General features: G+C 42.9%; 3 protein-coding genes across 3 annotated transcripts in view; 2 read left to right on the forward strand and 1 right to left on the reverse strand.

Annotated features, from left to right (window-relative positions):
* LOC106583018 (nucleolar GTP-binding protein 2) overlaps positions 1-11,196 on the forward strand; it is a 28,606-nt gene extending 17,410 nt beyond the window's left edge. The window contains exons 8-16 of the mRNA XM_014166759.2: positions 386-499; positions 1,149-1,277; positions 6,304-6,408; positions 7,140-7,298; positions 7,928-8,035; positions 8,591-9,084; positions 9,625-9,701; positions 10,253-10,335; positions 10,512-11,196. Of these exons, the coding sequence (XP_014022234.2) occupies positions 386-499; positions 1,149-1,277; positions 6,304-6,408; positions 7,140-7,298; positions 7,928-8,035; positions 8,591-9,084; positions 9,625-9,701; positions 10,253-10,335; positions 10,512-10,655 (1,413 nt within the window). The 3' untranslated portion in view covers positions 10,656-11,196. The remainder of the gene's footprint in view (positions 1-385; positions 500-1,148; positions 1,278-6,303; positions 6,409-7,139; positions 7,299-7,927; positions 8,036-8,590; positions 9,085-9,624; positions 9,702-10,252; positions 10,336-10,511) is intronic.
* A 5-nt stretch (positions 11,197-11,201) lies between these two features.
* On the reverse strand, positions 11,202-16,078 carry dnali1 (dynein, axonemal, light intermediate chain 1). Its single transcript, XM_014166797.2, has 6 exons — positions 15,689-16,078; positions 15,310-15,446; positions 14,997-15,166; positions 14,572-14,750; positions 13,924-14,088; positions 11,202-11,361 (listed from the first exon to the last, which is right to left on the reverse strand). Exons 1-6 carry the CDS (start codon positions 15,767-15,769, stop codon positions 11,326-11,328), a joined length of 768 nt encoding a protein of 255 aa, XP_014022272.1. The 5' UTR covers positions 15,770-16,078; the 3' UTR covers positions 11,202-11,325.
* Positions 16,079-16,126: 48 nt separating this feature from the next.
* On the forward strand, positions 16,127-27,929 carry LOC106583031 (smad nuclear-interacting protein 1). Its single transcript, XM_014166785.2, has 4 exons — positions 16,127-16,435; positions 24,920-25,043; positions 25,204-25,832; positions 26,091-27,929. The coding sequence occupies exons 1-4, from the start codon at positions 16,269-16,271 to the stop codon at positions 26,341-26,343; spliced, it is 1,173 nt and encodes a 390-aa protein (XP_014022260.1). The 5' UTR covers positions 16,127-16,268; the 3' UTR covers positions 26,344-27,929.
* Positions 27,930-27,979: the final 50 nt, after the last annotated feature.

Below are 27,979 nucleotides of genomic sequence, written 5' to 3' on the forward strand. Positions count from 1 at the left end.
TTCAGCACACATTATGAATGAATGTCAGATTTACATTGAAATGACACACTGTTTGTGCCTGTGTTTTAAATGGGTTATTCTTCAGTGCTAATCTTGTGTAACCACCTCTCATTCCCGCGCAAAAGTATATTATTTACTCCATCAGCATCGGAGAAGATGCTGCCCGACCCCTAGAGTAATGATACATTTCTAGACACAAATTGTTCAATGGCCAACTGAATTGTGCATACTTGCAGGATATTTGATGTGTTTGATATTCGCCTGGTTTGTAGACTATTATCGACATACTGACACACGTGCTGTGCAAACTAACATTTCACATAGAGTAAATGTATGTCCATGTCTGTCTGACTTAGGTCTGTCTGTTTTGTTGTCTTCGAACCAGAAACGCTGGGTAGCCGTGCTCTCCGCCGAGTACCCCACCCTGGCCTTCCATGCCAGCCTCACCAACTCGTTCGGCAAGGGCTCCCTCATCCAACTCCTCAGGCAGTTTGGCAAGGTAGGCACCGCCTTCTCACACACGAGTCCCCCACTCCACACGGACCGAACTAAACTCCCCATTTGGTCAAAAGTAGGTCCTAAGGAGCAGAGGTTGGTACAAATGGCCAACTTTTGTCATGGCACCCGACTCTAACCACCCTTATGAGCATACGGCTCCGCACGGGGTCCTCACATCTGCTGCCAAGCTATTTTTGGTACGCACGGGCCATAAAACAGGGCCTTGGATGCTCAGGAGAGCACAGGCTTAGTTAACATAAATCAAGTTGAAAGGTATATCGCTGACAATTTCTTTGTTGGGTTTAAGATAACCGTGTTGAGTAGGAAACATACCAATGTTGCCATGATCGGGTTGTACAAAAAAAGTGGCTGTTAGAATTTTACCTTTCGGGAGAAAAGTTTAGAGACTAATATTTATACCTACCTCTTGGTTTTGACAGATTGTTGATCCATGGTGTAGACTTATCTGCTTCCAGTAGCTATTTTTTGCTGGTGAAAACAAGCTTTTTTAGATTACATGGTCACATGTTTTATTAGCTTTGGCCAACATCAAAGTGTGGTCTGGAGTTGTTGCTGTCCGGAATTGAAGACGGGTTAAGTATAGACTGTTGTTCAGGAAACTGCTATTTTAACTTGTTTTGCCTCTTCAGCTCCACACAGACAAGAAGCAGATCAGCGTTGGGTTTATCGGCTACCCCAACGTGGGAAAGAGCTCCGTCATCAACACGCTACGCTCCAAGAAGGTCTGCAACGTGGCACCCCTCGCCGGTGAGACCAAGGTATGGTATCGGTCCCTTCAAATATACCTTTTTAAAATAAAAACACTTGAACATAAGCCCATGTTGATACCTGGGGTGTCATGATGAGCAATGTACATACGTCCATGTAATCTCAATAATGGCCAATGCGGGGGGGACGATCTCACGCAATTCCCTTGATTGCTTAGAGAGAGCACAGAATAGAATGTTGGCGGCTGCATTGTTTGTGTATCAGTGTGCTATTCATATCCTAAGTAACTTCCCAACGATGCGCTGAAGTATATGTATTTAAACCCCTCCGCCTCGATTATACACGTCTGATACCTGGCAGAGACGTGGCCAAAAAGCAAGAAACAATAACCCTCATTCTTCATTTCCTCTCTCTGGACCTGTTCATCCTGTTTGGAACCAAACGGTGGATCTGGAGGTCTGGAAACCCCACTGAGGGTGATAGTATCGGAGTTGGCTGTTGCTAGAGCTGTGAGCGTGCAAACGAGATCAACGTTTTTTTCCCCCCTCCCCTTTGGGATCTATCAGATCGGCGCGTAACCAGCGAGAGTTTATCGCCCATTGCAAGGTGGCTCTCGCCAGAGGCTGCTAGCGTCTGTCTGTCTGCCTGTCTGTGGCCAAACAAGGTTGTTCAGCATTAGGCTGGCCCTCCTGTCTAACTCTCTCTCTCGCCCCGGTTGTTTGAATGGATGTGCAATGCGTTTTATGTTCTGTGTATAAAGAAGAAAAAAAAGCTTGTCAAATGTTTCTTTCCGTTGTCCAAATGGGGATATGAGTATTGGTTTTCAGGCAGAAGAGAAAAGCAATGTGATTCTTAGTACAGTGGCCAGCTCCTCTCAAAAGCAGGGGACCTTACCAGGGGTTGGAACTGAAATCATTTCCCAGTTGTTTAGTCCGTTATTTTGTGTTCCTTTTTAAACCTCAGAAATCGATTATTTTAACAATTTACCTCAACATTAAATTACTTCACCAATGGATAGAGCTGCTTGCTATGGAGCGGGCAAGCTATGTACATGCATTGGATAGACAAGTGTACACTGCGTGCACAATTATTAGGCAAAATGTATTCCTCAGGATTCATTTTATTGTTGAACAAACACAATGGTTTCAGTCAATCAAATGTTATGTACCTCAAACATTAGTGTTTAACAAAGGAAAGTGAGTTTTGTTTTTTTCACGGGAATATATGTGTGCACGATTATTAGGCAACTAAATTACAAAAATAATTTCTCCCCACTCACTTGTTTATTCTACATTTTTAGAGTAAGTGTAGAAGATAAGTAACACAATGACAATTAAATAACATTTTTGGCCTTTCAAAAATATTCAGTGACCAATATAGCCACTCTTCTTTTCAATAACTGCCATGAGCCTTCCATCCATGGAGTCTGTCTGTTCACGATCAACTTTTGCTGAAGCAGCAACCACAGCCTCCCAAATGCTGTTCAAAGAGGTGTATTGTCTTCCCTCAGGTTTGAGAAGGGCCCAGAAGTTCTCAATATGATTTAAGTCAGGTGAGAAAGGGGGCCAGGTCATTATTCAGGCATCTTTGAGGCCCTTGCTGGCTAGCCAAGCAGTGGAGTACTTGGATGCATGTGATGGAGCATTGTTCTGCATGAAGATCATGGCCTTCTTGAATGCTGAGGACTTCTTCCTATACCACTGCTTGAAGAAAGAATCTTCCAGAAACTGGCAGTATGTTTGGGAGTTGAGTTTCAGTCCGTCTTCAACCCGAAAAGGTCCAACTACCTCATCCTTAATGATAGCAGCCCATACCAGTACCCGTCCTCCACCTTGCTGGCGCCTGACTCAGTGGCGCCCTGTGTCCATTACTGATCCAGCCACGGGCCCGTCCATCAAGAGTCACTCTCATTTCATCTGTCCATAAAACCTTTGGGCAAAGAAATAATACCTGAAGACAGATTTTTCAATCTTGATGCTTCAACTTGTGAATCTTATTCAGTGGTGGTCGTGTTTCAGCCTTCTTGACCTTGGCCATGTCTCTGAGCACTTGAAACCTTGTACTTCTGGACACTCCAGGTAGGTTACAGTTCTGGAATATGGTGGCACTGGAGGATAATGGGTTCCTGGTAGCTTGACGTTTAATTCTTCTCAAGACTTTTGCAGTTAATTTGTGCCTTTTCTTCTCATGCGTTTTGACTATTCGCAACAAAACATTTGATTGTCCGGTGGTCCCGCCTCAATAGTTTAGCTATTTCGAGAGTGTTGCATCTGTCTGAAAGGAATTTTAAAATGTTTGACTTTTCAGTGTCAGTTAAATCTATTTTTTTGCCCATTTTACCTGAGGTAATGAGGCTGCCTAATAATTATGCACACCTTGAATATGTTATTCACTTTCGCCACACCCTCCCTCATTACACAAATACATATCACCTGAAAATGATTTAAATCCAATAAGCATTCAAGTTTATATGGTTTGGAGTTGGAAAATGTGAATAGAAATAATGCTAAGATCAGAATACTCACTTGCCTAATAATTGTGCACGTAGTGTATGGTCTGAAATTTTGTGGGTGAGGAGAGCACTGTGCATCTTGTTCTTATGACATGCATTATCTGAATTAGGCCTACAGAATTATACCTAATTTAATGTCTTTGAATTTCAGAGCTTTGGCTTAACTAACGTTGGACCAGAGCCAGCCCTTATTCATGACACTGTAACATTACACGTAATGCTGCCTGGAGTTGAGAGCTAGACCAGAACTAGCTAACAAGCTTGTGTGCAGAGTGGCACCAAAACTTTTTTAAATTAAAAACAGGTCTTACCATTTTGTAGTTTATAAATTCAATGTGCAACGTGATTTCACTGATAGTCATAAGATCTGAAATTCTATCCACTTTCTCATTATTTCCCCATTGTTGCATAGAGATTTATAGAGCTAGTAATGTTTTATCTGTCCCATTATAGCGTCTGTAAGCGCGCCATTTGAGACCGATACAACATTGCGATCTCTATGCAACAACTAGTCAGAGAATGAGGAAGTGGATAGAATCTAGTTTTGTATGATTGATTATCATTGAAATTAACAAATGTATGTATAGATTTGTAAGACTATAAATGACCAACCACCCAGTTTTGGTGCCTAGCCACGCACGACTCCAACACGTTAAGTTTGCCGACAACACGACGGTGATTAGGGCCCTGATTAGGGCTGTTACGGTGACCGTATTACCGCCACACCAGCAGTTATGAAGGTAGTCAAATTCTACGTGACTGTTTAGTCATGCTAATTAGGCTTCTCCAAGCTCTGATGCGGCTGATGATCATTAGTAGCCTACCAAACTCGCTAACTGCCAGGTACTCGGCGCTCTCTCCTTCTAATCACTCTGATTTTTATATTTTTGATGACATTTGCATTGTCAAACACTTCATGAGAGCTCATGTTGCGCAACATTTCTATAGGCTATGCAATTGCGTAAGAAAACAGAGTGATGGCTTCTATTAAAAAGAAGAGGTTCCCATCACCTTTCTATAGGCTAGGTCTACTATATATCTCAACTTTCCTAGAATTAAGCACATTGCTTGTCTTTGAAACAGAAGTATAGCCTACCTGGCAGGCATGAAAATGAACCACGGGAAAAGCATCCTCCATTTGCTATTTAAGCATAGATGATATGTATTTTTTTTCCCCCTGCCCCTGTTTCGAGACAGGTGCATGATAATGGTCCATTATAAATACATTTCACAGATTTTATTTATATGTAAAGAATATTTAAATCAAGAATAGTTTGATGGGTTACAATATTAGCCTATCACTTGTGGATGATGCCCAGTGTAAGGCAAGAAACAATGCATACCTTTTTTTGTGACTTCAAATCAAACTTTATTTGTCACATGCGCCAAATACAAGTGTAGACCTTACCATGAAATGCTTACTTACAAGCCCTTAACTCTTCTTGAACTGCACTGTTGGTTAAGAAATTATTTACCAATAAAGTAACACAACATAATAACGTGTCAATGTAAATAGTCCGGTGGCCATTTGATTAATTGTTCAGCAGACTTATGGCTTGGGGGTAGAAGCTGTTAAGGGGCCTTTTGGTCCTAGACTTGTCGCTCTGGTAGCGTTTGCCGTGCGGTAGCAGAGAAAACAGTCTGACTTGGGTGACTGGAGTCTCTGACAATATTTTGGGCTTTCCTCTGACACCGCCTATTATATAGGTCCTGGATGGCAGGAAGCTTGCCCCCAGTGATGTACTGGGCCTTACACACTACCCTCTGTAGTGCCTTACGGTCAGATGCCGAGCACTTGCCACACCAGGCGGTGATGCAACCAGGCAGGATGCTCTCGATGGTACAGCTCTAGAACATTTTGAGGATCTGGGGACCGATGCCAAATCTTTTCAGTCTCCTGAGGGGGGAAAAGGTGTTGTCGTGCCCTCTTCACGACTGTCTTGGTGTGTTTGGACCCTGATAGTTTGTTGGTGACGTGGATACCAAGGAACTTAACTCTCGACCTGCTCCACTACAGCCCCGTCGATGTTAATGGGGGCTTGTTTGGCCCGCCTTTTCCAACACCTCATGTAGGCCTACTGTATATGTTTTGTTAAGGTTTATATCACAACCAAAGTAGCAAAATAACTTATTAAAACAAAACGAATTAATCCGCTTTACAGTGGGTATAGAGCCTAACTGGCATACATGCACAACTCGTGAGTTTCAAGTTTGAGGAAGATAATTTTCACCATAAAATAATAAAAGCATTACATGCATAATTGCATTTGCGGTCACTTTTGATAATGGTGTTTTCCCGCTAATGGCAGAATACAATAGTTCAACTTTTGTACTGTGGGGGATAGTAGATTGACATAAGCTAGTGCTTTTGCTGTTCGCTATTCCTTTTGCTGTTCGCAAGTCCTGCTCACCTTGTTGGCTGACAAAGTAAATGTGGACAGTTCTGGGGTGCGCTCTGAATGGTCTGTCCTCTCTCTCTTTTTATTAAAAAAAATAAATAATTTAAGATCTGTTTTGTTGATGCAGTAGGGTCTTCATTTCTGCTACATTATCTCTTCTTCCAGGTGTGGCAGTACATCACCCTGATGCGACGCATCTTCCTCATCGACTGCCCAGGTGTAGTTTACCCCTCTGAAGACAGCGAGAGCGACATCGTGTTGAAAGGAGTGGTATGTTATTTTTCTCCATCAATAATCTATATGGTTGTTTTGTTTGTAGTAAACCATTTTTTATTATTTTATTTGAGCAGGCAGGGTTATATAGTGAGCTCAAAGTATTGGCACAGTGGAAAATAGTTTTGGCTCTGTACTCCAGCACTTTGGATTTGAAATGGTTAAAGTGCAGACGGTCAGCTTTAATTTGAGGATATTTTCATCCATGTTGGGTAATCTGTTTGGAAATTACTTTTAGGGGACTAAAAATATTGGGACAAATTCACTTGTGTATTGAAGTTGAGTATTTGGTCCCATACTCCTAGCACGCAGTGATTTAATCAAGCTTGTGACTGTATGAACTTGTTGGATGCATTTGTAGTTTGTTTTAGTTGCGTTTCAGATAATGTTGTGCCCAATAGAAATGAAAGGTAAATACTGTATCATTTTGACGTCACTTTCATGGTGAATAGAATGTTTCTAAACACTTCTTTATTAATGTGGATGCTACCATGATTACAGATAGTCCTGAATGAATAGTGAATAATGATGGGTGAGAAAGTTAGATGAACAAATTGCTAACCTCCCCTGTTATTGTAATGGTGAGAGGTTAGCATGTCTAGGGGGTATGATATTTGTGCGTCTAACTTTCTCACCATTTTTTTTTTTTTTTTATACTTCCATGTCTAAACTTGTAGCATTTCTAACCTAACAATTGTATCACTGTATGCTTCACTGCTGTTTCCCAGGTGCAAGTGGAGAAGATCCGTAACCCGGAGGAGCATATCCCGGCGGTGCTAGAGCGGGCCAAACCAGAGTACATCCAGAAGACATACCGCATCCCCACCTGGAGCTCCCCAGAGGACTTCCTGGAGAAACTGGCGATGCGCATGGGCAAACTCCTTAAGGTCAGGACCTGTGTCATATTAATTAGCGCACACTGTAGGGAAAACATTTTAACCGAAAACAGAAGTGTTTCTTATTGGACACGACCGGATAGTCCCTCCCTGTTTCAGTCAGTTGTCTCGTTTGGTACTTAATTAACATAACCCTGGAGTGTATCAATAGGGGCTGAAGTCACAGTACAGGGTAATTGCCTGTAGGCTGTTGAATGCCCCAGACTCCTATGGTTGTTGTTTGGCATGCTAATGACCATATGGATTGGCAAGACGGCACAGATCTGAGACCACCAGGCTACATTGTCTGGGCTGCTTGTCTTCATTTCTGACTCTTTCATCTATCTGAATTATCTTTATAACTCTTTGTGGTCAAAGGAATTTGAATGTCACAATATACTTTAGTCCTGAAAGGTGTATGTTATATTCAGGATATATCTTTGTGTATTTGACAAGCTATAGGTCAGTGGTAAAAATGATCTTCCCTAAACATACTGTTTTTGTTTGGGCCATTTTCTTGATCAGTTTGAAATTCGACACTTGACCCTAAAGCTTACTTAGAACCCATCAATCCCGAGTGGCATATAAGGACGCTCCATTTATTCCTACTTTATTTTCTTCTCATGTATTATCTGTTGCAGGGGGGTGAGCCAGACCTTCCCTGTGTCTCCAAAATGGTGCTGAACGACTGGCAGAGAGGACGCATCCCCTTCTTCGTAAAACCCCCTGGCTGTGAGGGAGAGCATGAGGTGAGAGGTGGACGAACGGCCGGAATAAAACCCTCTCCCTCGCATACGAAAATAAAGAGACATTCTCAACAGTAATGTTAGCACACGTTCTAGTTATAGTCTGCCACCCTCTGGCTAAATGTAAAATATCATCACAGGCCTTGCCACATTGACTTTCTTTGGTCAAGTTATCTTTTTTATTTGCTTTATTTGACAAGTAAAAATAGATAAAGCTGCTTCAGCCAGGGACAACAATGCATACATTAAAATGATTGAGGCTAAAACCCAAAGTCTTATTTTCGTTGTGGTCCTCTCAGGTGAGCAACAAGATGGCAGGTGGGCAATATTGTCCACTCAATCTGAAATGTACACATGGTCTGCATGCATCCTGATTCTCTACCTTTCTCCTGAAGTGTGCACTTGCACACTCCCTCTTGGATTGGTGTAAGCATTGGCTGGAGGGAGTTTCCATCATTTTAAAATCCATGTTGAATGAGTGTGCAAGTGCACACTTCAGGAGACTCGGAACCTAGCCATGATTTATGAAAGTTGTACTGACTGGTGTGTTGTTTTCAGGGCAAGGATGTACTACCAATGGAGGGGGCACCAGAAGCTACAGAGCATGTACAGGAAGAAGGAGCAACAGAGGAGCAGAGCGAGGAGGTGGTGGCTGCTGTGTCGGCCGAGCAGGAGGCCCAGCAGCAGCAGAAACACAAACATGAGCAGGTGCAGAAGATCCTCTCCAACGTCCGGCAGAACTTTGGCAAGATCAATGTGGCGCCCGAGTTCAACGATGAAGACCTGGCACCCGTGCAGACCGACTACCTCGTTTTTTCGGACCTATCCGGCTCGGACGTGGATGAGGAAGAGGAAAATGGAGATGAAGAGAAGGGGGATGGGGAAACAGCAGCTGGAGATGCTGAGGGTGCCACCGCCACCCCAGCCGGTCAGCCTGTCAAGGTGGAGGAAAAAAAGAGTTCGCGTGAGACGATCCGCGAGCTGGATGGGAAGATTGCGAAGTACAAGCAGTTCCTGGACCGGGCCAGACTCAAGCGCTTCTCCGCCATCCGGTTTGTCTTATTCTTCTCAGTTCTCCCCACCACTTATCATTTCAGTCTTGTTCTGAAGATGTGCTTTATTATTTTCTAACAAACCCACATCAACCCCAGAGCTTGTCCAAAAGACAGGCATAGCTCTGTCCCAAGTGGCACCCTATTCCCTATATAGTGAACTACAAAAGTAGTGCTCCATGTAGGAAATGGGATGCCATTTGGGACGAAGCCATAGAGAGATGAAGGGTGCCTGGGTCCTTTGAGGTGAAACATGCCCCATTTTTCACTGTCCAGGCACCTGGGGATTGGCAGCTGCTCATACCGTTCTGTCTGATAGATGGGGTTTTCCATCACCATTTATGTCATGTTCCGCGTACTCACCAACTGGCTCTCTCGCTGGTGAACTTCAGCTCACGCCCTCGCTCAACAACGTCAAATAAGAGTCGTCTGCGGCCAATTTGCTTTCCATTGTCGGCTCAGCGAATTCCAACAGGACTAAACTGGGGAGTAATGAGGTTATATGTGACGACTCTTTCTACTGTTCTTTTTTTTGTACAGGATTCCGAAGGCATTCTCTGACAAAGTGCTCACAGACATGAAAGTGAAGCAGGCGGCGAATAAACCTCAACCTAAAGGTAACAACTTTATTTCAACTTTATTTGTGATTTTCCTTTGTGGGCTTACCTGACATGCCAAATGCAGGGGTTAAAGTTCTGTCACGGATTTCTGTCATATGGATTTGTTTTCCAATTGAAAAGGACTGGAATTGGTCTACCTTGCAGTTTAATACATGTACAAAATGATCCTCTTTCCCTAAAAGCATAATGGTCATTATTAATTTTTTTTACATGAAAGGGGAGGTTCACTTCCCTCCGCAGACATTTGATCTGAGATCAACTTAAGTTTCAGTCATGGGATTTATTTTCTTTTAACCCGGCAAATGTATTCCATCAAAGAATAAAAGGGCCTTCTAGCAAAATATGCACTTTCCTTTACACAAAGTACAGACTTTATACAAGTCTTCATGGATAGCAGCAGATAGTAGGTATTTGGCCAAAGACTGCTGTCAAACTGAAACCAAACAAGCAATCAAACCATATAAATAGAATGGGAATGTCATATTAAGTGTTTTAGTAATTCCATGCCTACGGGTCATCCACTTACTGGCCAACCTTTTGTTCTTCAGCCGTAACACAGGTTGGCAAGAAGAGGAAAACCGATGAGGCAGAGGAGCCCATGCGTCCAAACAGAAGTCTAACATCCAAGCAGGTACTGCGTGTTCACTTACCCTGTTGTTTGACATCAAACAGGCCTATCTATCTATCTAGACTGGACGCCTCCGATGGATGGCCGCTCCCCTACCGCTATTGTTAATGGAATGAATGAAGGCACTGTTCTTCCTCAGGCTTAAATCTCCCTCATTTGTCTCCCCCCCCCCCTCCCAGAGGAGAGCAGCGGATCGTGCTCAGAAGGTGAAGAAAGTTGGAACGCGCTATTACGAAACACACAACGTCAAGAACAAGAACAAGAACAGAAAGATACCTACGGCGCCCAGCGAGAGCAAGAAAGCCAAGAGATTGAAGCGCTAGTCTGGGGTCCAAGAGACCAAACTGGGATATTTCTAATAAATATTTATTTTAATGACCATGTCATTGTAATGAATTGTTTTAAGAATCTTGGTACCTACTCTTGGTATCTTGATGGAAAGTGATTTGGGTAAGGGGCATTGAGTAAATTAGGTTTTGATTAACCTCTTAATCAAGTGAATTGCTTGACGCATTAACCTGATCCTAAGTGACCTTCAGCGAAGTGACAATGATCACTTGCGTCAAACTATTACTTAAACTCATATGGAGCTTCACTGCGAAGTGAAAGGATGAGTCTGTCATCCCCCCCCAAAAAAGTACACTTGTACTGCATAGCCTGGGTGCCAGTCTGTATTCATTATTTTGCTAACTCCTTATGGAACTGTCACATTTGGCACGACAATTCCATAAGGAGTTGGCTAGAGAGCAGAAACACTGGCACCCAGGATATGTACTGCACTTTTGAATGAAAAAAAAACATCAAGTGACAATTTTTATCCAAATATACATGTCATACCATAAAATAAAGAATATGAACAAGTAATTTGGTTTTTAAAATTTTATTCTGCTATAGTAACGCAAGGCTTTATGGTTATGAAGTAGACTTATTACATACTGCTGTGTTGGACCATCTGAAATCTGCTGGATATAGATCACTTGTGGAATGAAGGAATCACTTTTTTGGGGCAATGATCCCCTCCAGCTGGGCCTGTAAAGGATAAGAAATTGAAATGTTAAAAATATCTATCAAATATACATACACCAATTTGAAGGGATGTCCACATACTTTTGTATTTGGCTATTTCAGCCATACCCGTTGCTGGCAGGTGTATACGTTTGAGTACACAGCCATGCAATCTCCATACACAAACATTGGCAGTCGAATGCCCTTACTGAAGAGCTCAGTGACTTTCAACGTGGCACCGTCATAAGATACCACCTTTCCAAGAAGTCAATTTGTCAAATTTCTGCCCTGCTAGAGTTGCCACGGTCAACTTTAAGTGCTGTTATTGTGAAGTGGAAACGTCCAGGAGCAACAACGGTTCAGCCACGAAGTGGTAGGACACACAAGCTCACAGAACGGGACCGTCGAGTGCTGACGCGCGTAGTTTGGAACTCCCTACCGAGTTCCAAACTGCCTCTGGAAGCAACGTCAGCACAAGAACTGTTCAACGGAAGCTTCATGAAATGGGTTTTCCATGGCCAAGCAGCATCGGCTGGAGTGGTGTAAAGCTCGCCGTCATTGGACTCTCAAGCAGTGGAAATGCGTTCTCTGGAGTGATGAATCACACTTCAACAGACAAACCTGGGTTTGGCGAATGCCAAACAAGTCCAATGTCCTTGAGCCCAGCCGATCGAACATCTCTGGAGAGACCTGAAAATAGTTGTGCAGCAACGCTCCCCATCCAACCTGACAGAGCTTGAGAGAATCTGCAGAGAAGAATGGGAGAAACTCCCCAAATACAGATGCGCCTAGCTTGTAGCGTCATACCCAAGAGGACTTGAGGCTGTAATCGCTGCCAAAGGTGCTTCAACAAAGTACTGCGTAAAGGGTCTGAATACTTAAGTAACTGTTATTTTTTTAAATATAAATTATAGCAAACATTTCTAGAAACCTGTGTTTTTGCTTTGTCATTATGGGGTATTGTGTGTAGATTGAGGGAAAACACGATTTTAGATTAAGGCTGTAACCTAACAAAATGTGGAAAAAGTTGGGTTCTGAATACTTTCCGAAGACACTGAAAAGTATAAACGCAATATGCAACAATTTCAAATATTTACTGAGTTATAGTTCATATAAAGAAATCAGTCAATTTAAATAAATTCATTAGGCACTAATCTATGGATTTCACATGACTGGGATAACAGATCTGTTGGTCACAGATTTAAAAAAAATTAAAAAAAATTAAAAGGTAGTGACGTGGATCAGAAATCCAGTCAGTATCTGGTGTGACCACCATTGGCCTTATGCAGCACGACATCTCCTTCGCGTAGAGTTGATCAGGCTGTTGATTGTGGCCTGTGGAATGTCCCACTCTTCAATACCTGTGGTACAGTTTGAAACTGGGATTCATCCGTGAAGCGCACCCTTCTCCAGCGTGCCAATGGCCATCAAAGGTGAGCATTTGCCCACTGAAGTCCGTTACGACGCCGAACTGTAGTCAGGTCAAGACCCTGGTGAGGACAACGAGCACGCAGATAAGCTGACTGAAGAAATTCAAATGTTGTGCAAACCCACAGTTTCATCAGCTGTCCGGTTTGCTGGATTCAGAAGATCCCGCAGGTGAAGAAGCCGGATGTGGAGGTCCTGGGCTGGCGTGGTTACACGTGGTCTACGGTTGTGAGGCCGGTTGGACGTACTGCCAAATTCTCTAAATTGTTGGAGGTGGCTTATGGTAGAGAAATATACAAGAGGAATTCCTGTGCAACTGGGTCCTGGACTTCCTGATGGGCCGCCCCCAGGTGGTGAGGGTAGGTAACATCTCCACCCCGCTGATCCTCAACACTTAGTCCCCACAAGGGTGCGTTCTCAGCCCTCTCCTGTACTTCCTGTTCACCCACGACGGCGTGGCCATGCACGCCTCCAACTCAATCATAAAGTTTGCAGACGACACTACAGTGGCAGGCTTGATTACCAACAACGACGAGACGGCCTACAGGGAGGAGGTGAGGGCCCTCGGAGTGTGGTGTCAGGAAAATAACCTCACACTCAATGTCAACAAAACAAAGGAGATGATCGTGGACTTCAGGAAACAGCAGAGGGAGCAGCCCCCTATCTACATTGACAGGACAGTAGTGGAGAGGGTGGAAAGTTCCTCGGCGTACACATCAGACAAACTGAAATGGTCCACCCACACAGACAGCGGGGTGAAGAAGGCGCAGCAGCGTGGTCTTATTGTTCCGAGCACAAGGTGCACCTGTGCAATGATCATGCTGTTTAATCAGCTTCTTGATATGCCACACCTGTCAGGTGCATGGATTATCTTGGCAAAGGAGAAATGCTCACTAACAGGGATGTAAACAAATTTGTGTACAACATTTGAGAGAAAAGCTTTTTGTGTATGTGGCAAGTTTCTGGGATAATTTCAGCTGGTACCAACACTTTTGTTGCATGTATATTTTTGTAAAGTATATTTCAAATGACATCAATTGATTGATTTAATTTTAAAGACTTTCTATGAGTTAGGAAAATCCTGGCTGCCTTATTTGGCATGACAATGCCCATAGGAGTTGGCAAGACCGCACAGTGATGATGACTGAACGCCTTTACCTTGAGCTGCTGGTTGGTTCTCTTCAGGAACTGAATTTCCTCTGTGTGTTTCTTCTCCTCCACCTGCCGTCTCTCAGTCTCCCTCTTCTCAATGGCCTCACACTTGGCCTTCTGCTCGTTAACCTGTCTCTCCAGGTCCCGCTTCTCGTTCTCCAAATCGGAGATCTACACAAGTAGATGCAAATCAAATTCACTTTGGGGTAATAAAGGTTGTTAATCATTCAATGGTGCAGCAGTCCATTCACTTGGATTGTTTCTCCTCATTCACTATCTTTAGCTTTATCTGTATGATGAAGTGGTAAAAGCTGAGCGTTCTCTGACGTCATGGGCTGGGTTTAGACAGGCAGCCTTATTCTGATATTTCTTTTCACTAATTTGATCTTTTAACCAATCAGATCAACTCTGAAAAAGATCTGTGAAAAGATTATATGTGATTGACCAAAAGACGCAATTAGTGGAAAAAATATCAGAATTAGGCTGCCTGTGTAAATGCAGCCATGAGGGCTAGGAAGATGGCTCCCTCTGCTGGTCTACACTAGCTTGGTTGCTTGAAAATGTAGAGGTCAATCTACAATGATGCAAAGGTCGTAAAATTCCAATTTATTTTTATAAAAGTGTAAAATGTTTGTGTGTGACCCATTTCCTTACCCTCTTCTCCATGTCAGACTTGCCCTGCTCAGCCTGCAGGGCTTTTCTCATGCCAAAGGCCACACTGCTCTCGTACAGTGTCTGGTAAGCAGCAATGGTCATACGGATTTCGTCTCGCACACGCAACAACAGCAGTCCTCTCTCAGCACAGTTGATGGTTACCTGTCTGATCAACTCATCTACAGGCAATCAATGGCTTAGAGTTTTAAACACAAACTCACAATGCAACATTCTTTAGGACCAGTTTCCCGGACACAGATTAAACCCAGTGAAATTGATTTTTAGTTCAGAACCAGCTTGAGGCTAGCCTAATCTAGGTCCTCTTGGAAACTGGCCCAGCTTTTAGGATGTGTATCCAACACACTTTTCTACTATTACTACCGTCCATGCATCTCATCTCGTCTTGCCTTCCCCTGTCTCCTTACCGAAGCACTGGGAGTAGAGCTCCCTGCGGACTGGGCAGATGCCCGTCTCCCTAGCCTGTCTCTGCTGCAGCTTCAGATCCAGCTGCTCCTGTAGGTGCACCACGTCCATGCGGGTACACGGCGTGCTGGACACCTGCTGCACCCACAGCTGGTTGGTTTCCATCCATTCCCTGTAACAGTGGTAGAACTGAGATTAACACAGGGTTGCCAAATTTCAGGTTTTGCAAAACCAGGAATATTGGTTAATTTCCCTAAGAGGAAAAAATAGGGAGAAGGGTGTTATCAGTAAAGATGTGTCCATGTCATGTCATACCTGGGTGGTAGGATGGCATTGAGGATCTCCTCGGTTTGCTGTTTGTTGGTATCGGCTGAGGGGGTCTTGGGTTTGGGTGGAGGTGGCACAGGGCCAGTCATGGCAGGCTGTTGGGGAGCCACTTTCAGGGGTCGTGCCTGAATTTGCAGTCACATAATTTAGATTAGAAGAACATCAATCTTCAGCCAGTTTGTTGAAGAAAAAAAAATGCAATTGATTGACATCTCTCACAGCTCACTAGGAACATTGGCATGACATTGATTTCAAAATAATGACAGTGGACATAATGTATGTTAGATACCACTATATGGATACATTTAGCTACTGTAACTAACGGTAGCAGCCAGCATTAAAAACTTTTTTTTTTACGTTATCCTACCTTTGGAGACTTCTTTTCTGTGTTTCTGCTCACCAAGACTGGGTTATCATATTTCAGCAGAGAATCAGCCGGAGGAATCATTGTGATACTTTGATTACACTACACGTAAAAAAGTGTTTGGTTGTAGCAGGTAATGTCTCAAGGAATGTGTGTTGTTGAAATGTGAATTGAAGACGTTTAATTGTTTATTTTTACCATGGCAACTTAATTCCGTGCGCTACTCATTAACCTATCCGAGCTGCTCGAAGGCATGATTCAGAGTTCTTTCAAACCTTTGACGCTATGAAATGGGGAAGGAAAATTAAGTACATACATTTAAGTATAACATTGTCTAGGTGTACGACCTTATTGAAAAGATGATAGAATAGGTATGCAATATTACAACGGAACTAAAGTGAACTAGTCCATAGCCACGGTGAAAAATATTTAAAGCGTTCTGCCGGAAGCGGAAACGCGTTTCCTTGCGCACAATAGAGCATTTTCTCAGCGTTTGCAGTGGAGTTTGTTGTTCACTTTTTATACATATGTATTCGCAATGACCTTTATTTAGTTGATTTTCAACTATTGGTTAAGTTTCATAATGGAAAAAGAGAGGCGGCATAAAATGTTGGAATCTCCGGTGCGGGACTCAAAACCGAAAATCAAACAAGAGAAACACAGCCCTGCTAGGCCCCAGAGATCACGGCGCTCGAGTTCGGGGTCCAACGGCAGCCCAAGCCCACCGCCTCAGAGGAGACGAACAAGCAGGTAGCCTGATTTCATGGGTGTATAGTATTGTAGCTAGCGAACACAAATTACACCGTAGGGTTGCAAGGCCATGATGTTACACAATATAAATAATAGCAACTAGCTAGCCACTAAGCTAACGATTTAGCTAACTAGTAGGCGTTATTGTTGTGCTTTAGTCTTGTAACCCTCAATTAGCCCTCGATCACGACTCTTGTTCCATTACATTACACAAGTCATTGAACAAAGGCGTCTTCTATACGGCGAGTTTTGTTATGAGCACCGACGCTCAATCTGAACATTAACACGCGTCGCTGGTGGTACGGCTTTGGAAGCATGATCTTATTTTTCATATAAATATTAATACCAATTTTTTTTTTAAAAAGGGTAAATTGATACACGCCTTGATTGGATTAAGGTTAGTGTTTCCACACTGAAATATCTCCACGTTAAAGCGCTTGTTTCTGAAGACGATGCGACCGACCACCAGTGTAAGCATAGTTGAACCATAGCTGAATGAATATGCAAAATTGTTAGATTGAGTGTATTTTTTTTATTTCTCGCTGATAAGTTCCATATGTCTTTTAAGACGTATGGAAGTGATGATTATTGACGTTTCTAAACGTTAACACGGTGTCAGGATTGTATTAAATTCTTATGAGGTGGTAGTGGGCAAAGTAAATGACTGAATGCCGCCTAGTTTTCCCTCAATTAGCTAGCTCATTTAATGTTAGTTGACTGGAAACAGTGATAGCTAGCTAGAACTCAAATAAAAATGTCACAAGCACTGGATACTTTACCGTGAAATGCTTGCTTACGAGCCCTTCCCAATTATTAAAATACACAAGAATGGCGCTACCATAACCTGTACCTCAGCTCATTGACTCAATACCAGTACCCCCTGTATAGCCTCATTGTTATTTGATTTTGATTTGACAGTATATACAGCAAGTACCAGGTCAATGTACATAGGTACGAGCAATTTGAGGTAGATATGCACATGAAGACAGTGAAGTCGCTAGGCATCAGGATAGATTGAGTAAAATAAAGAGCAGCGGCAAATGAGTGTGTGCGTGTGTAGTTTGTATTGTCTGTGGGAGTGTCAGTGTATGTAGTCTAGTGAGTGTGCGTAGGGTCAATGCAGATAGTTCTGGTACCATTAACTGGCTATTGAGCAGTCTTATGGCTTGGAGCCTGTTGGCCTGAGAGCCGATGTTCCGGCTGGCAGCAGCGTGAATAGTCTGTGGCTTGAGTCTTTAGCAATTCTTTTAGCCTTCCTCTGACTGTGATGTACTGGGCTGTCTGCACCACCCTCTGAAGTGCTTTGCGGTCAAGGGCGTTGCATACCGAGGGGTGATGCAGCCTGTCATTATGCTCTCGATGGTACAGCTGTAGAACTTTTTGAGGGTCAGAGGTCCCTTGCCAAATCTTTCCACCCACACTCTAAGACTCTGTCGACCTCCCTGTAGGCTGACTCATCGGCGTCAGTGATCAGGCTTACCAGTATCGCGTTGTCAGCAAACTTGATGGTGTTGCAGTCGTGCGTGGTCATGCAGCTGCGTGGGTGAACAGGAAGTGCAGGAGGGGACTAAGCAAACACCCCTGAGTGGCCCCTGTGTTGAGGGTCAGCGTGGCAGAGTTATTGTTGCCTACACAGGATCCAGTTGCAGAGTTAGGGGTTCAGTCACTGGGTCCCCTAGCTTGGTGATGAGCTTGGAGGGGACTATGGTGTAGTTATTTCTGCTCTTGTCCAGGTGGGAGAGGGCATTGTGAAGTGCAATTGAGATTGCATCATCTGTGGATCTGTTGGGACAGTATGCGAATTAGATATCACAGTCATCTGGAAAAATGGGCTTTCAAGCAAGGCACAGTGTTCTATTCCTTGACGCGAGCGTGAAAGGGCATTTAGCTTGTTTAGGAGTTCTGCATCGCTGGGCAACTCTGGGTTTCCCTTTGTAATCCCTTATCTGGAAACACTGTTACCGATAAATCCACTATAATTGAGAATTTCAATAAGCATTTCTCTACGGCTGGCCATGCTTTCCACCTGGCTACCCCTACCCCGGTCAACTGCCCGGCACCCTCCACAGCAACCCGCCAAAGCCCCCACGATTTCTCCTTCACCCAAATCCAGATAGCTGATGTTCTGAAAGAGCTGCAAAATCTGGACCCATATAAATCAGCCGGGCTAGACAATCTGGACCCTCTCTTTCTAAAATTAACTGCCGACATTGTTGCAACCCCTATTAATAGCCTGTTCAACCTCTCTTTTGTATCGTCTGAGATTCCCAAAGATTGGAAAGCTGCCGTGGTCATCCCCCTCTTCAAAGGGGTTGACACTCTAGACCCAAACTGCTACAGACCTATATCCTACCCTGTCTTTTTTAAGGTCTTCGAAAGCCAAGTTCCGCTATGCAATCTGGTTTCAGAGCTGGTCATGAGTGCACCTCAGCCACGCTCAAGGTCCTAAACGTCATCATAACCGCCATCGATAAGAGACATTACTGTGCAGCCATATTCATCAACCTGGCCAAGGATTTCGACTCTGTCAATCACCACATTCTTTTTGGCAGACTCGACAGCCTTGGTTTCTCAAATGATTGCCTCGCCTGGTTTACCAACTACTTCTCTGATAGAGTTCAGTGTGTCAAATTGGAGGTCCTGTTGTCTGGACCTCTGGCAGTCTCTATGGGGGTACCACAGGGTTCAATTCTCGGGCCGACTCTTCTCTGTATACATCAATGATGTTGTTCTTGCTGCTGGTGATTCTCTGATCCACCTCTACGCAGATGACACCATTCTGTATACTTCTGGCCCCTCTTTGGACACTGTGTTAACTAACCTCCAGACGAGTTTCAATGCCATACAACTCTCCTTCCGTGGCCTCCAACTGCTCTTAACTTCTTGGGGCTATGTGGGACGCTAGCGTGCCACCCGTGGTGCACCCTATCAACAGCAGGTGCATTTCAAGAGCGGCAAATTTGAAACCAAATAAATGTCAAAATTCTAATTTTTCAAACATACAACTATCTTACACCCTTTGAAAGATAAACATCTCCTTAATCTAACCATGTTGTCCGATTTCAAAAAGGTTTTACGACGAAAGCATAAAGTTAGATTATGTTAGGAGAGTACATTGACAATAGCTGTGTGTAATGTTTTGTCAATTCAAAGACAGGCGTCACCAAAACCAGCTAAAATGATGCACTAACCTTTAACAATCTCCATCAGATGACACTCCTAGGACATTATGTTAGACAATAAATGCATTTTTAGTTCTATCAAGTTCATATTTATATCCAAAAACAGCGGTTTACTATGGCGTTGATGTTCAGGAAATCGTTTCCCTCCAATAACCGGCATTCAAGTCAGCACCACAAATTAAATAATTAAAATTAGAAAACATTGGTAAAATATTATATTGTCATTTAAAGAATTATAGATTTACATCTCTTGAACGCAATCAACTTGCCAGATTTAAAAATAACCTTACTGGGAAATCACACTTTGCAATAATCTGAGCACTGCGCCCAGAAAAATACGCTTTGCTATACAGACAAACGGCCATGTTGGAGAGATCTAAAATCGAAAATACTATGTAAATAATCCATTACCTTTGATTCTCTTCATCAGATGTCACTTCCAGGAAACCCAGGTCCATAACGAATGTAGTTTTGTTCAAAAAAGCTCATCATTTATGTCCAAAAAGCTCCGTGTTGTTAGCACATGATCTAAGCCAGCCGGACTTCTCGTCATGAACGAGGGGAAAAAATATATTTACGTTCGTTCAAACATGTCAAACGTTGTATAGCATAAATCATTAGTGCCTTTTTAACCAGAACATGAATAATATTCAAGGTGGACGAATGCATTCTCTTTTATAACGTATTGGAACGAGGGTACCCAACATGAACTCGCGCGCCAGAGTCTAATCGGCCATCACCGTTCCAAGGCTCTTGTTCGGTCAGATCTCACAGTAAAAGACTCAAAACACTTTGTAAAGGCTGGTGACATCTAGTGGAAGCAATAGGAAGTGCCAAAACATTAATCAACCCCTGTGTGTTTCAATGGCATAGGCTTAAAGGTAATTCAACACATCACGTATCCACTTCCTGTCAGAAAATGTCTCAGGGTTTTGCCTGCCAAATGAGTTCTGTTATACTCACAGACACCATTCAAACAGTTTTAGAAACTTTAGGGTGTTTTCTATCCATATATAATAAGTATATGCATTTTCTTAAATCGGGTACATTTTTTTATCCAGCCGTGAAAATACTGCCCCCTAGCCCCAACAGGTTAACCTGTTGGGTCTAGGGGGCAGCATTTGCACGTCTGGATAAAAAAAATGTACCCGATTTAATCTGGTTACTAATCCTACCCAGTAACTAGAATATGCATATACTTATTATATATGGATAGAAAACACTCTAAAGTTTCCAAAACTGTTTGAATGGTGTCTGTGAGTATAACAGAACTCATTTGGCAGGCAAAACCCTGAGACATTTTCTGACAGGAAGTGGATACCTGATGTGTTGTATTGACTTTAAACCTATCCCATTGAAAAACACAGGGGTTTAGGAATATTTTGGCACTTCCTATTGCTTCCACTAGATGTCACCAGCCTTTACAAAGTGTTTTGAGTCTTCTGGAGGGAGATCTGACCGAACAAGAGCCATGGAACGGTGATGTCCCATTAGACACCTGGCGCGCTAGTTCATGTTGGGTACCCTCGTTCCAATACGTTATAAAAGAGTATGCATTCGTCCACCTTGAATATTATTCATGTTCTGGTTAAAAAGGCCCTAATGATTTATGCTATACAACGCTTGACATGTTTGAACGAACGGAAATATATTTTTTCCCCTCGTTCATGACGAGAAGTCCGGCTGGCTTACATCATGTGCTAACGAGACGGAGATTTTTGGACATAAATGATGAGCTTTTTTGAACAAAACTACATTCGTTATGGACCTGTGATACCTGGAAGTGACATCTGATGAAGAGAATCAAAGGTAATGGATTATTTACATAGTATTTTCGATTTTAGATCTCCCCAACATGACGTCTAGTCTGTATCGCAACGCGTATTTTTCTGGGCGCAGTGCTCAGATTATTGCAAAGTGTGATTTCCCAGTAAGGTTATTTTTAAATCTGGCAAGTTGATTGCGTTCAAGAGATGTAAATCTATAATTCTTTAAATGACAATATAATATTTTACCAATGTTTTCTAATTTTAATTATTTAATTTCTGACGCTGACTTGACTGCCGGTTATTGGAGGGAAACGATTTCCTCAACATCAATGCCATAGTAAAACGCTGTTTTTGGATATAAAAATGAACTTGATAGAACTAAAAATGCATGCATTGTCTAACATAATGTCCTAGGAGTGTCATCTGATGGAGATTGTAAAAGGTTAGTGCATCATTTTAGCTGGTTTTATGGTTTTGGTGACCCTGTCTTTGACTTGACAAAACATTACACACAACTCTTGTAAATGTACTGTCCTAACATACTCTAAATTTATGCTTTCGCCGTAAAACCTTTTTGAAATCGTAAAACGTGGTTAGATTAAGGAGATGTTTATCTTTCAAATGGTGTAACATAGTTGTATTTTTGAAAAATTTGAATTTTGACATTTATTTGGATTCAAATTTGCCGCTCTTGAAATGCACCTGCTGTTGATGGAGTGCACCACGGGTGGCACGCTAGCGTCCCACCTAGCCCCAAGAGGTTAAAAGCAAATAAAACTAAATGCATGCTATTCAATCGATCACTGCCCGCACCTGCTCGCTGATCTGACTTAGAATACGTGGACAACTACAAATGCCTGCGTGTCTGGTTAGACTGTAAACTCTCCTTCCAGACTCACATTAAGGATCTCCAATCCAAAATTAAATCTAGAATCTGCTTCCTATATCGCAACAAAGCATCCTTCACTCATGCTGCCAAACATACCCTCGTAAAACTGACCATCCTACTGATCCTCGACTTTGGTGGTCATCTATAAAATAGCCTCCAACACTCTACTCAACAAACTTGATGCAGTCTATCACAGTGCCATCCGTTTTGTCACCAAAGCCCCATACACTACCCACCATTGTGACCTGTACGCTCTCGTTGGTTGGCCCTCGCTTCATACTCGTCGCCAAACTCACTGGCTACAGGTTATCTACAAGTCTCTGCTAGATAAAGCCCTGCCGCATCTCAGCTCACTGGTCACCATAGCAGCACCCACTCATAGCACGCGCTCTCACTGGTCACCCCCAAAGCCAATTCCTCCTTTGGTCGTCTTTCCTTCCAGTTCTCTGCTGCCAATGACTGGAACGAACTGCAAAAATCTCTGAAGCTGGAGACTCATATCTCCCTCACTAGCTTTAAGCACCAGCTGTCAGAGCAGCTCACAGATCACTGCACCTGTACATAGATGGGCTGTTAACAGATGGGCTATCAACCTACCTCATCCCCATACTGTATTTATTTATTTATCTTGCTCCTTTGCACCCCAGTATCTCTACTTGCACATTCATCTTCTGCACATCTACCATTCCAGTGTTTAAATGCTATATTGTAATTATTTCGCCACCATGGCCTATTTATTGCCTTAACTTACCTCATTTGCACTCACTGTATATAGACTTTTTGTTTTCTTTTGTTCTACTGTATTATTGACTGTATGTTTTGTTTGTTCCATGTGTAACTCTGTTGTGTGTCAAATTGCTATGCTTTATCTTGGCCAGGTCGCAGTTGCAAATGAGAACTTGTTCTCAACTAGCCTACCTGGTTAAATAAAATGAATCTGCAAGCCCTGCCACATATCACAAGTGTCTATACTAGCAAAACAGTCTTGTAGCCTCGCGTCTGCTTCCGACCACTTCCATATTGACCACATCACTGGTACTTCCTGTTTTGAGCTTTGGTTTGTTAACAGGAAGCAGGAGAAGGGAGTCATGGTCAGATTTGCCCGACGGATGACGAGGGAGGGCCTTGTATGTGTTTAGTGTGATTAATCAGGCAGTAATACACAGTTAATTGGTACGCAGCCCGAAACTCATGCCTCCAGAATGTTGAATAAAATTACATTTAAACATTACTGGTTGTCTGAGTGGTTTGTCCTTCATTTTCTCAATTTTACCCAACTTTTTAGAGAGCCGGTAGGTATATGGTTCGGAACAAGGTAAAGTTTGTTTTAAGGAACATTTACATGATTTTGCTGTCATTAGTTTCAGGCTGTATATACCAGTTCTGTATTACAGCCTGATTAATCAGACTAGCTATAAATGGTAAATTTGCCAGTGGCACACCGGCCCAGTGCCAACTGAAAGCTACTGGTCCAAATGGAATAAATGATATACTGTCCTGGGCCAAGATGTCACAGGAAAAAGGATAATGCGTGGATAATTTAAATATCAGTTGATTGTATACATATTTTGCGGGCTGAGCAAGTAGCCTATAATAACCTACACTCCATACACTAATAATTGCATTTTAACTTGACAATATAATATTTACATTGATTGTTTATTAAACCTTAATGTAATCTCAAAAGGTGTTATTCGTGGTTTTTAACAGTCAACAGATTTTATAGGGTCCTGCTATCTTTTTCTAAATTCCATTTCCCCAGTTTTGTTTTTCCCAGTTTCTGGGTTTTCCTATTTTTGTCTGGTTTTCACTCTCAATCTTTTTATATATAGAAAATGATTTTAAAAAATGGATGTTCCAAGTCCCAAACAATGCTTAAACCACATCAGGAGACCAGTTTTGAGGTCTGTAAAAAATGTAATGTTGGAGGGGGGTGTAGTTGCCTTTCAATTCAATTGCGCACCCTAGCAAGAGACAATTCGGCTAATGGTGTTTCTGTACTGTACCATGTAGCCTAAATGTGATGCCAGAGTTTGCAAAACAAATTGGGAAGTTTTTTTTTTTAGTAAAGCATTTAGAATTTGTTCATTCAAACAGAGCCTGATGACTGAATTGCGCATCGCAAAGATTTAACCATGACTTCGGACCAAACTTTTTAAATACCCGGTTTGCATACCTATTGTTGCCTTAGCTTTTACTGGTAGTTATCATAAGTTGAAACGTCTTCCCTGCTGCTGCTGTCGTTCTTCTGTGAGCTGCTCTACGCGACAACCAGTTGAGCTGCATCCTCTTGCTGCCCGACAGATTATTCGTCTCAACAGCTATGTGTGCGCTGCGTGTTATAAATAATGTGCCTAAAGAAATAACAGCTTTGGGAATTTGTGTTTTTCATCAAATCTATATCCCAGATTGAAAATAGCATTATTACAATATTTATTTTCACTGGCCCAAGCAGGCCACTGACACGGATGATTGACTCCCAAGGCCAGCGGCCATCCTGTATGTCGAAACCCCGTATTACGAATTATTTGTCAGCTGTCGCTCAGAGAAGAATCCAGTAGGAACAGTCCGTTGTAGCTAGCTAGCATTGGTGTTAAATTAACTATTGGTTTTAAAGCCTTTCCTTGTTGATTTGATTGACTAGATCGCCACCCAGGGCAAAAGGTCATTCGCCAGGTAGAAGGGCGTTGGGAAGACGAGACAGATCGCCCAAAAACACCGGCAGGAGCCGAAGCTCTCCCCGCGGTGCCGATGTCAAAATAAAGCGGGTGATTCTGTCTCTACTTATGAGTAAATGTAACAATTGGGGAAATGCATTCATGTAAAACTTTTAATGCAGCAAATATGTTCTTTCATTATTAACACTTTACTAACTAATTTTGACTCGGGAATTAGGCTAATGCTCTTGTCCCACTGTCTCCCCAATAGGAGCAGGGTGACCACCGCGGTGCTGACCGAGGTGCCAATGACCATAGAAGGCGTGACCGCAACAACAAGCCAGAGCCCTCGGAGCCACCAGTGCGGCGAAGTAGGTGGGAGCAGGCTGACGGACCCAGAGAGTCTGACAGACCCAGGGAGAGAAAACGAGGAGAGAGAGAGCGGGGTGGAGGTGGGGACAGGCCCAGAGAGCGAGAATCCCGCTCCTTCCAGGAGCAGCAGGCAGAGAGACAGCAGCATGACAATCAACGACGGGACAACCGGCACCGGTTTGAGGAGAACAATGATGAGCGACAAGCTTTCGGACAAGGTACCCAAGAGGGGGGCGAGGGCAAAGACAGCCCCCCAGTCGATAAAGAGAAGCCCAACTTTGAACTGTCTGGTGCGCTCACGGAAGATACCAACACGTTCAGGGGGGAAGTGATCAAGTACAACGAGCCCCCCGAGGCTCGCATCCCCAAGCGCAGGTGGCGACTGTACCCCTTCAAGAACGATGAGCAGCTCCCGGTCATGTACGTCCACAGGCAGAGTGCCTACCTGATGGGGCGGCAGAGGAAGATTGCTGATATCCCCATCGACCACCCCTCCTGCTCCAAACAGCACGCTGTGTTCCAGTACAGGTGAGATCTGACAATCACTTGGTTGCTCAAATCAGGCCCTCGGGATGACATTAGTTTAGCTGCTAATCCTTCGAAAATGGTCTCTGTTTTGAAATTGTCATTTTCCTGCTTACATAATTTCCCAACATTTTGTTGAGGTCTGACACTTTTGACATCTGGATAATATAGTTCTGTTGGGTTTATGTGATTTCAATCTCTAGGTCGGGACACTTTCAACCTCTGGGTAATGTAGTTCTTTCTGTGTCTGCTGATTTCCAGGCTGGTGGAGTTCACGCGTTCGGATGGAACTGGCGGGCGGCGGGTGAAGCCCTACATCATTGACCTAGGTTCGGGCAATGGCACCTACCTGAACAACCAGCGCATTGAGGCGCAGCGCTACTACGAGCTCAAGGAGAAGGACGTGCTCAAGTTTGGCTTCAGTAGCCGCGAGTACGTCCTGCTGCATGAGTTTTCCGACACAGCTGAGGTGGACGCCAGGGCGGAGGAAGATGACGAGGGCCTGGATGAGTGAATGCAAGACCTCCGAGCCTTTTCGAATAGTTGCGACATGCGTCCTTTCGTCCTACTTTCCTTTTTGAAGTAATTACAGAGCTTAATTGGTTGGATTGTTGAAAATAGTAGGATTTTGCTTTGTAAATATGTGCTTACCTCAGGGAAACAAGGAAGGAAATGTGCGTTCTTTCAAGTATTCTGACAGGGCCACGGATTATTCCAGTCAAGTGTATTGTTGGAAAATAATGTTCACTGATGCCTACCACCTGTTGGCCATCTCCTTAACACAGATGGAACAATTAACTTGAACCCATGGCGTGTTGGGTTAAGCAGCTTTCAGGGTTAACGGAACAAATAAAATAAAAAAGTGGTAGGAGATGTCTTTGTGGTCTCTATTTGGCGGTCATAAAAACCTGCTTTAACCTGCAGTAACAGGTCTCAGTACTCTCTATTCTCAGGACATTAGCTTAAGATCAGTCGTGTGGTTGAGTCCCCCCCCCATATCTGACTGCTTACGTTCAACACAAGTGCTCAATGCCAGAAAGAAGTTACTTTACAAAAAATTATTTTATTATTATATTTTTGGAATAGAACATTGAATACAAATTAGTATATTGCTGAAGGCTAGCCTATGTCCAGACCTTAACTGTAAATACACTGGATGTATTGAATGTGAACGCTGGATTCATCATATAGTGTATTTGAGCGTTGCAACAAGGAGTAAAGAAAGCATACGCGTGTATGTATCTGCTTTAAATGTGTGCTGCTTGTGACGTAGGAAAAAATGTGTGTGTCGCAGTGTATTCTCGTTTACCCAGTCTTTACCACCGAATTGACTGTAGGCTATGGAGGTTTCTGGAGAAAGCTCATACCACACTGTACAGCATGACTATTCCAACGACAAAGACAATTTAGTTTTTTACTTTTTTGAACACCATTTGCATTGTAGTTCCATTTTAGATATTTTGTATTGTACATAAAGGTTGTGAACGACTCTTAGTTTTGTTGATATTTGTTCGCCATAACCTTGATGCTTAATGTATGTTCAAGTAAACCATCGTAACCACACAGTAAGCCACATCAAGTTTTAAACTAGATGTAAATTTCGCAAGCTCTACAGACTAATGTACCCAAAATTCTGATAACATGGTTATTTCAGTTTTATTAGCCTTGCCTGCAGTCCTATGCCGCGCTGCTTTGGGTGAGTAATGTTTTCTCATTTCTGTCATATCGTCAGTAATAGTATCACATAGACCCCTCAAACTTAACTCTGGACCTCAAAGCCAGTTACACTGCTTTATTTTTTAATTTTTTTTCGGGTACTAGATTTAGACCTGGGACACCAGGTGTGTACAATTTAATTATCAGGTAGAACAGAGAACCAGCAGGCTCTGGACCTCGTAGGTTAAGAGTTGAGTACCCCTGGTGGTTCTCAAAGTGTGGGCCACAGAGCTACTGCCAGATAAAAAATTACATGAATATTGCTAACCACAGCAAATTGAACATATTTTGAACATATTTTGGCCAAAGACTGGTATCTGTCGAGTAAGTTTAGAGGGTGTAATGCAATACAATGTAATGTAATAATAAAAAAGCTAGATGTAACATTTTTGTATTGTAATTTCATTAAAGTCCTTAATTTATACAGTGATAAT

The sequence above is a fragment of the Salmo salar genome, chromosome ssa02 (assembly GCF_905237065.1).
Source record: "Salmo salar chromosome ssa02, Ssal_v3.1, whole genome shotgun sequence".
NCBI lineage: Eukaryota > Metazoa > Chordata > Actinopteri > Salmoniformes > Salmonidae > Salmo > Salmo salar.

Bases quoted from the DNA above. Each gene is read 5' to 3' on its own strand.
- dnali1 (XM_014166797.2), bottom strand. From the start codon at position 15,769: ATGATTCCTCCGGCTGATTCTCTGCTGAAATATGATAACCCAGTCTTG. The intron at 15,167-15,309 runs GTATGACATGAC...CCACTGTTACAG, and splicing joins AATGCCATCCTACCACCCAG to GGAATGGATGGAAACCAACC. The intron at 14,089-14,571 runs GTAAGGAAATGG...CTACTTGTGTAG, and splicing joins AGTCTGACATGGAGAAGAGG to ATCTCCGATTTGGAGAACGA.
- LOC106583031 (XM_014166785.2), top strand. From the start codon at position 16,269: ATGGAAAAAGAGAGGCGGCATAAAATGTTGGAATCTCCGGTGCGGGAC. The intron at 16,436-24,919 runs GTAGCCTGATTT...TTGATTGACTAG, and splicing joins CAGAGGAGACGAACAAGCAG to ATCGCCACCCAGGGCAAAAG. The intron at 25,044-25,203 runs GTGATTCTGTCT...TCTCCCCAATAG, and splicing joins CCGATGTCAAAATAAAGCGG to GAGCAGGGTGACCACCGCGG.